General features: G+C 49.5%; 1 protein-coding gene across 1 annotated transcript; it reads left to right on the plus strand.

Moving 5' to 3' along the window:
• The first annotated feature begins 4,464 nt into the window (after window positions 1–4,464).
• LOC125585818 lies at window positions 4,465–6,154 on the plus strand. The gene is made up of 6 exons (XM_048755514.1): window positions 4,465–4,553; window positions 4,641–4,722; window positions 4,833–4,958; window positions 5,029–5,322; window positions 5,549–5,860; window positions 5,957–6,154. Exons 1-6 carry the CDS (start codon window positions 4,465–4,467, stop codon window positions 6,152–6,154), a joined length of 1,101 nt encoding a protein of 366 aa, XP_048611471.1.
• The last annotated feature ends 2,699 nt before the right edge of the window (window positions 6,155–8,853 follow it).

Here is an 8,853-nt window from a genome sequence, read left to right on the forward strand (position 1 = left end):
GGTCATTTTACGTTTTTCCTCTTCTGCCCTTAAGCCGCCATAGCATAAAAATGGAGACATTCCATTTTGTCCGATCTTCGTAATTATCTTCCAAACTTCGTATTTATCCGCGGAAACTTGACATTTATCTTCCCTTGCGAACCAAGCGTAAACCGACATGCGGTTTACGGGCTGTTGGTTAAGAAATCGTAAGTCGGGCCTCGAGTCATGTCTTAGGTCCCTTTGGGCCGTCTTCCGACTCGAAGCGTCTATTACGGCTTCTTTTGATAAAGAATGAACTTTCCGCGGTTTTAACGGTAAAGTTTGATTGATAACTTAGAAATGGCGGGGAATGTGAGACGGGTTTGCTACGGTATTCGGGAGATAGCATCGAAGGGTAGACGAGAATGCATGGACTGATGTTGTATCGACGTTTCGGAAGCGCTACGTTGCGACCAAACACCCATTCCGCTTGGTCGCTACGTAGCGACTGAGCTTTGGCTCGAACTCGGTCGCTACGTAGCGACCGAGCGGAGCACGCGTTTGGTCGCTGCGTAATGATCCTTCTCGAGCTCTTGTCCGATGATTCGCGTTTCTTCCGCAAAGGTTTTTTGTAAAGAAGAATCTATTTCGAAAAAATATTTGTCGAAGAATTTTTCTACCTTTTTCTTCTTCGGGGATTTGGAAGTTAACTTCGTCGTAACCGTTTTTTACCCCAACAATGTCCTGGATGGTCAGTTCGATGACAAGCTGATCGTTGTGAGGTTTGACCTGGTCGGCCGTTGATCTGTCCTTGAAAGAGACGACATCGTGAGCTACTGAAGCGGACATCTTGTATCTTTAATCGTTTGTGATGTTTGAGTTAGAGAATTCGACCCCCCTCCTCCTTTTAGCGCCAAACTGTGGGAACCGGAATTCACACCGTCGATTTTAATGAATAAGTATGGAGGAAAACCATGAAAACCCGATTTTCCCTAAAGGTCCGAATTCTCTGTGTAATCACTTTCAGAGCGTAAAAAGATAGATAGCAGATAAAGATAAATAATCGCTCGGAGGCGTTTTATTAATGAAATAGTATGAATACATGACTTCTCCGAGAGGAGCAGAGATATGCTAACTAGACAAAAGCAGAACAGAAAAGCGGCAAAGAGTTCTAAGCCTTGCCTTGCTAGTCTAACCACCTAAGCTAGCAGGAGTTCTCTAAGTCTAAATTCTCAGATCCCTTTTCTTCTGCTCCAGCTCTCCTTATATAACTGTTTTAGGTCGGTGGCCCATTTACTCCTTTGCCTTTGGGCCCAAGTTTATCTCTTTTGGGAATATTCCATTTTTCGTCGATCTTTGTAGTTATCCTTGAATCTTGATATTTTTCTTCGGAAACTTAACGTTTATCCTACTTCCGCGAGTTAGGATAAACCGTCATAACTCCCATTGGGCTCGGGTCCCTTCTAAATCGTAGATTGGCCGCTAGACACGTTTAGATCCTCTCGGGCCATTTTTAGGCCTTCGGGCTTTTCTACGATTTTAGTCGTAAAACTTCGAGAATAACTCCGATCGAGACGAAAGGAGAGGTATATGATCCAAAAGTCGGATATCACAACTATATGGAGTACACGAGAGTCGAAACGAGTCGGACTGGCCGGGATTGGATTGTCCTCGCCCTAGGGCGAGGTGAACCATGCGCGGATCGTCCTCGCCCATGGGCGAGGTGACCGTGGTGCGGGTCGTCCTCGCCCATGGGCGAGGTGACCTTGGTGATGGTCGATCTTTCCAGAGACCCTCGTCCATAAGTATTTGTATTCTTCCGATCTTTCTTTCAAGAAGTCTTTCGTGAAGAATTTGCTAAAATGATAATCTTAGCCGTTGATTTTGAGATAACCGTTTTCGACCCCAACAATGCCCGTTCAAACATGCAGTGAAGATATGCTTATGCATGCAAAGTAACTGTAACAATTCTATTTATAACAGCTAGAAAGGAAAAGATGGAGCTGGGACCTGGGAGAGATGGTTGTGGATATTGTCTAGGTCAAAACCGGTCACGACGGAATCAATGCCTGAAAGTTCCCGGAAAGCCAACTCTCGATCGATCCTTGAAAACAAGACATTCCTGGAAAACAGTTAATCAAGTAAAAGACATTTTTTTCGCGGATGCGAACCGAGGAATGTCGAGAAGAGGATCAGTCTGGATGAGGTCTCGATCGTAAGCGAGGACCGTATCAACCAAGGTCACCTCGCCCCTGGGCGAGGACGACCCGCACCGAGGTCACCTCGCCCATGATAGAGGACGACCCTCACCAAGGTCTCCTCGCCCATGGGCGGGGACGACCCGCGCCGAGGCCACCTCGCCCATAGGGGAGGACGACCCGCGAAGAGGTCACCTCTCCCATGGGCGAGGACGACCCGCGCCGAGTCACCTCGCCCATGGGCGAGGACGGCCTGTGCCGAGGTCAACTCACCCATGGACGAGGATGACCCGCGCCAAGGTCACCTCACCCATGAGCGAGGATGACCCGCGCAGAGGTAACCTCGCCCATGGACGAGTACGACCCGCGCCGGGGTCACCTCTCCCATGGGTGAGGACGACCCGCGCCGAGGTCACCTCTCCCATGGGCGAGGACGACCCGCACCGAGGTCACCTCGCCAATGGGCGAGGACCGATCTCCCGTCCCAAAACCGTGCATCCTCGTCCAAGTTCCCGTAAAACAATTCTCGGGCCCTTGGACGCAATACCCATGTCTCGTCTCGCTCAGGATTATCAAAGAAAGACTTCGGGAAAAGTTATAAAAACTTGGTCGTCGAAATGGATTCCTGCCTGCCGTATAAAACGACTATGGTTAGCTTGAACACCAGTTGCCTTAAATATACGGGGAATTGGAATCCTTTCGGAAAAACCAACGGCTGTTTCTTAGGAAAAATCGTAAAACCGTCTAAGTCCAAAAAAACGGCCCAAAAGGGGCCTTAACCGCGGCTAAACGGCCCACGTACGATTTTAGAACAGGATTGAGCCTAAGGCTGATATGACAGTCTATTGTTTATTCGAAGGAAAAGATAAATGTTAAGTTTCCGAAGATAATCATGAAGGGTGACGAAAAATGAAAAAGACCGTCTCGCGACGAATCCGGCCCAGGAAAAGGTGCAAACCGACTTAGAGAGAGTATATAAGGAGGGCTTAAGGCGAGGAGCAAGAGAGAGCTTTCTCAGAGTAAACTTAATACTTAGAGCAATTTAGGCATTTTTCCGTTTTTACTATCGAGCTGCGACTCGACTAAGTTAGAACTTAGGTGGCTAGACTAGCGAACGTACCGACTGCTCTCGTGGCCTAGGATCTTACCTGTTGTTCACGCTCAAACACGAATTCGGAAATAAGACCTCTTTGTTCTCTTTTCGCTCTTTTACAATTTATTACTTTCGACTCTTTCATATTGATTGTGTTGTGCGTGGCCCAGCAGATAACCGGGACCTTCAGGGAAGGCTAGGTTAGCTTGGCTTTCCTCTGATTAACAAATCTCGACGGTGTGAATTCCGGTTCCCATAGATTGGCACTAGAAGGGGGGGTACGGATTTATCTCTCACGCAATTCCGGTTCAGTCAGGTATGACGATCGACACTGACAAAGACTAGCAAACGCACGACGGGACTTCCGTCAATGCCAATGCTGAAAGAACTCCAGCTGGAAACGTATCCACGGTCACTACGAACGCCGTGATACTGGACCAGATGAAAGAAATGTTCGCCCCCGCTCAGAAAAAGTTGGACAAACAAGGAAAGCTCGTGGCCTCTCTCGTAAAACAGGTGGAAACCTTAACGGCGAAGGCCAAGCGTAAAAGCCCGCGCGGGGCCACAAGAGCCCGCAGCGGCGGAAGACTCGATTTCGAGACTCCGAGCGATCGGGCCACACGGGCAGACAAGGATTCTTCAGGTCAGAACCCTGACGAAACAGTCCCGCCAGGCGCACAACCGACCGGGTAGAACCTTCCATCTCCTGCCGGGAGCAACGAAGGAGGCGATTTCAAGCAGATCGATCTGGACATAAGCGACCAGTCCGATCACTCGGACGGAGGTGCCGACGTCCATCCGAGAAGAACGCGAAGCCAGTTCGCTCGGCAGGACGCATCATTTGAAAAGCCCATGACAGAGGAAGAAGAAAACCTCTATTGGGTAGAGCAGGAAGTACTGGCTGAAAATCAGGCTCGGATCCACCGCAGCCAACACCGACAGGCTCGCAAGGCTGCTAGAAATCCTAATGAGATCCATGATCTCTGCGAGTACATCGCAAAAACTGCGGCAGAAGTCAAGGCGGTAAAGTCGCAGAATCACCACGCGACAAGCGCTGCACCCGAGATTGACAGACTTCTTGAGGAAGCGCGGAAAACTCCGTTCAATGCCCGGATCACGGAAACTAACATCTCAGATCCTGGGAAGATCAAAATTCCCGTCTACGATGGCACCACCGACCCGAAGGCGCATCTGCAGTCTTTCTAGATCGCGATGGGAAGGTGCAAACTCAAGGAACGCGAACGAGACGCTGGCTACTGCCTCCTCTTCGTCGAAAACCTCAAAAGAGCCGCGCTCAAAATGTTTTCTCGTCTGTAATGAAACTCCATTGGAAGTTTCTGTCAGCTCGCCTCGGAGTTTCTCAAACAGTATTCCATGTTCATGGACAGGGAAACCTCAGACGTCGACCTTTGGAGTCTATCTCAAAGAGAAGACGAATCACTCCGCGAATTCATGAACAGGTTCAAGCTGGTAATGTTAAGAGTCACTGGAATCAGCGACAAAGTGGCAGTCGACGCTTTGCGGAAAACCCTCTGGTACATGTCGAAACTCCGGCAATGGATATCCCTTGAAAAACCTAGGACAATCCAGGACGCTCTTCACAAGGCAATGGACTTCATCACGATGGAAGAAAAGATGAGAGTCCTCTCCTAGAAGTACAACCCGCAGAAGACGTCCGCGAGAAGGAAAAACCCTCGCAACGACAGGTATGTCCACCACAAGGGAGAAGATCTCCAGGGTGAGCATAATTACGCTATCAACTCCTAACATGGAAAGACTTCCGGAAATACCTGGACCAGGAACCAGTTCAAGGATAATTCCTACTGCGAGTTCCACCAGACCAGAGGTCATTCCACTATGAACTGCAAGGTTTTCGGTGCAAGGCTTTCTGCGAAGCTCCTCGCGGGCGAAATTTTGAAGGTCACAGGCATAAAAGACCTCCTCCTGGATTCCAATCGCCCTCCCAAAACTGATAAAGAGTCCCCCAAAAACGACACCCGCGAAAATCAGTCGGGCGAGAAACGCGGAAGGAGGCAGGATGACCGAGGAAACGACAGCAACCGTCGAAGGGTGAGCATGATCATCGGGGGATCATAATTCTATCGCGATTCGATTTAGTCGATCAAAGCTTATGGACGGAAGGCTGAGACGAGTTCAAGCTGGCTGGCTCGGTCCCAACCGACGACGCCCCTAACGATACAATCGTCTTCGAAGAGCGGGAAACCATCAGAATCGACAAACCTCACTGCGACCCATTGGTTATCGATCTGGTAATCCGAGATCTGTAAGTGGGAAGGATCCTATCGACACGGGAAGCACAGTCAACGTCATCTTCCGCGATACCCTCCAGAGGATGAACATCGAACTCAGAGAAGTCGTCCCGGAACCAAAACCTCTCACCGGTTTCTCAGGTGCAACGACAATGACCCTAGGATCAATCAAACTCCCCGAGATGGCTAAAGAGGTGACGAAAATCATTGAATTCGCGGTAGTCGATAACTCGGCCATCTACAATGTCATCATGGGAAATCCTTGGATCAATGCCATGAAAGCGGTACCGTCGACTTACCACCTTGGCATCAAGTTCCTAACTCCAAACAGATCAGCGGTAATTTGGGGATGCCAGAAATAGTCTAGGATGTGCTTCTTGGCCGAGCATAAACTACGATAAAATCGGAACACCCCCACGGTCAACCCGAAACAGGCTAAGAAAGCTCAAAATGCTCCCGAGAGCTCCATAAAAAGTGATCCAGAATCACCAGACCAGGCAACAAATCCAGACGGCGACATAGTCCCCGAGTCCATCGCCTTGCCAGCGGACAGCCCGACTCCTGAAATGGTCGTCGATCCAACTGAATCCCCAACGGCTGAAGTAACCGGAACGATCCCATCCAGCGAGTAGGAACACCCGCAGCAACAAGCAGAACTACGAGATGGCTTGATCCTCGAAAGAGGTACGTAGGCAGCTTGTCATATCGACAAGTTCAGCTATCCCCCTCGTTAAAAAGGGGGGGGGGGGAGGGTACGTATACTCGTATACTCCCACAAAGTCCGAAATATCCATGAATGTACTCGATATTTTCGAAACTTTTTCAATAAATTCTACCTTCTTCCGATCTTACGATTCACTTGCAATAAGTCACAGTAATCTAAGGTTGGCCTAAGAAACACCCAAGATAAGGTCATACCGTCCAAGCAGTCCTTGGATGAAAACTAATTCCTACATAATTCACACATAATCATGGTCAAGGAAGACCGGAAAAATGCATCTTCTATAAAAACGAAGATCGTAGCCATCTCACAGCAAAAGAAATCAGCGTTCTGCGACTTCCAAAGGGTACCAACCGAACCGTGGCATTCGCGGAAGTCTCCCACGTAGTCTTCAGCGTCCTTGAAACTCATGAACTCAACATCAAACAATGGAGCTCTCCTCGCTAACTCAGCAGCAATCACCCTCCTCCCTTTCCTCTCCGCACGAATGAGAGCTCAGGAATGGGACTCAGCCTGTCTGCTCTCTCTTTCTGTAGCCTCGTTCTGAAAAGGGATGAATTTCGTCTCGATCTCTTCAGCCTTGAAGTGCGAAAGCCGCGCCTCTCTGAAACTTCCGCCAAGTGTTGAATTAAAGACCCGCATTCCCTACACGAATCAAGGGTCAAACATGGAAGCGACAAACAAAGATTCGCCAAAAAAAAAAATTCAGAGACAAAACCTCGTTGATCAACCGAGAACCTTCCGCGACCACTTCTCTCCTCGACACTTCATTCAGTGACGCTGGAGTAGTAAAACCGGGAGGAAGGTTGGCAAAGAAGTCGTCCGGAAGAGGAGCCTCGCTGGTTCCACTCCCATCACCCGGGGTGAAACCCGGGTTCCATCCGGGTAGCGAAAGATCTTCTGAGACAAAGTTTTTGTCTTCGAGAGAGATTCCCTTGTCCTTTCGGGGCGTAACTCTCTCCCTCTGATCGGGAACAGCGTCGGGGTGTGGCTCGTCAACGTCCGATGCACGTAAAGGTCGGGAGATGCCTCGCGAATGGTAGAGCGCCACTGCATTCCGGATCCTGTCTAGGGTGAACGAATCCCAAAAGAACGGACCATTGCGGAGAAGATCGCGCTTAGCAAACAGGTCCCTGGGGATCGCGGGGAGGATACTGTTCGCTACAAAAAAAAAAAGCGGTAGATACCTCCAAGTATCTATACGAACCAAATTTCCAACCGTCGTACCACGATGAAAGTTCCATTTGCCACGGAACAAGGGGAGACAGTTCTCCTCGACGGATGCGTCATCGATTCGAACATAGAAAAAATGCTCGAACCATCCCTTGGCATTTGAAGTATGCCCCTGGATTATCAACATATGTCCCTTAGGAGCCATGCGGTATGAGTAGTCAATCGAGGCCTTTCGTGTCGACCATAGCCCTTCCAAGTCGTCGGGGCTGAGGTCCATTCCGACCTCGTAGCTCAGGATCAACACGCCAAGAAAGTTCTGCAATGCCGCAACGTTTAGCTGACTGATCGACAGCTCAAAACGGTCGAGTGCGCGGACGATGGCCTCAAGAATCGGGAACCACATGCGACAACGTGTCAGGAAAGTTTCGTCGCATGTGAAGAATCCCTCTGGGGGATTCTCCGCACTCTCCCTATGCACCAGGACTCGAAACATAATCCCGCTCGGAACTCTGTAAAACTCCCGAAGGGTCTTAAGATAGGCAGGAGAGGTCCTGCTACAAAGGGTATGATCAAGCTGCGTCGCGGGTCTTGTTGGATAAAAGACTTCGGGCGGGGAGTTATCGAACCGCATAAAGCGTCCCAGTACGCTTCCTTCTCTTCTTGCTCGACCTCGAATTCCTCTTTGGGAACAATCTCCTCATTGGTACAAGGATTGCCAGAAGATGATTGAGGGGAAGTCTTTTTCTTAGAGGATCTCTTTCTTGAAGTCATTTTTTGAAAGACAAAAACTTTGACACAAAGGTAAAGAGAGAGAGGATAAGAGAAATTTCTACCTTGGAGAAATTTTCTTGTGAAGAGAAGTTAATGAAGACTTAAAAAAAAAAACTTACTCCACCTATATATAGGAAAAAATGGTACAATTCACTCTCGGACTTTCGGCAAATGATTACGTCTAATTCCATCAAAACAAGTCATACCGCAAGCTAGGACCTCACACCCAGGTCCGCGGATCCTAGCTATCTGGGGGGGCTAACTGTTGGGGTCAAAACCGATCACGACGGAATCAATGCCTGAAAGTTCCCGGAAAACCAACTGTCGATCGATCCTTGAAAACTAGACATTCCCGGAAAACGGTTAATTAAGTAAAAGACAGTTTTTCGCGGATGCAAACCGAGGAATGTCGAGAAGAGGATCAGTCTGGATGAGGTCTCGTTCGTAAGTGAGGACCGTCTCAACCAAGGTCACCTCGCCCATGGGGGAGGACGACCCGCGCCGAGGTCACCTCGCCCATGGGCGAGGACGACCCGCGCCGAGGTCACCTCGCCCATGGGCGAGGACGACCCGCGCCGAGGTCACCTCGCCCATGGGCGAGGACCGACCTCCCGTCCCGAAAATGTGCATCCTCGTCTAAGTTCCCGTAACACAATCCTCGGGCTC

This window comes from Brassica napus, chromosome C4 (genome assembly GCF_020379485.1).
Source record: "Brassica napus cultivar Da-Ae chromosome C4, Da-Ae, whole genome shotgun sequence".
NCBI lineage: Eukaryota > Viridiplantae > Streptophyta > Magnoliopsida > Brassicales > Brassicaceae > Brassica > Brassica napus.

Excerpts from the sequence above, each read along its gene's own strand:
- LOC125585818 (XM_048755514.1), top strand. The coding sequence starts at position 4,465 with ATGGGAAGGTGCAAACTCAAGGAACGCGAACGAGACGCTGGCTACTGC. Across the intron at positions 4,723-4,832 it reads TCATGAACAGGTTCAAGCTG|GACAATCCAGGACGCTCTTC; the intron begins GTAATGTTAAGA and ends TGAAAAACCTAG. Across the intron at positions 5,323-5,548 it reads ACGACAGCAACCGTCGAAGG|GATCCTATCGACACGGGAAG; the intron begins GTGAGCATGATC and ends GTAAGTGGGAAG.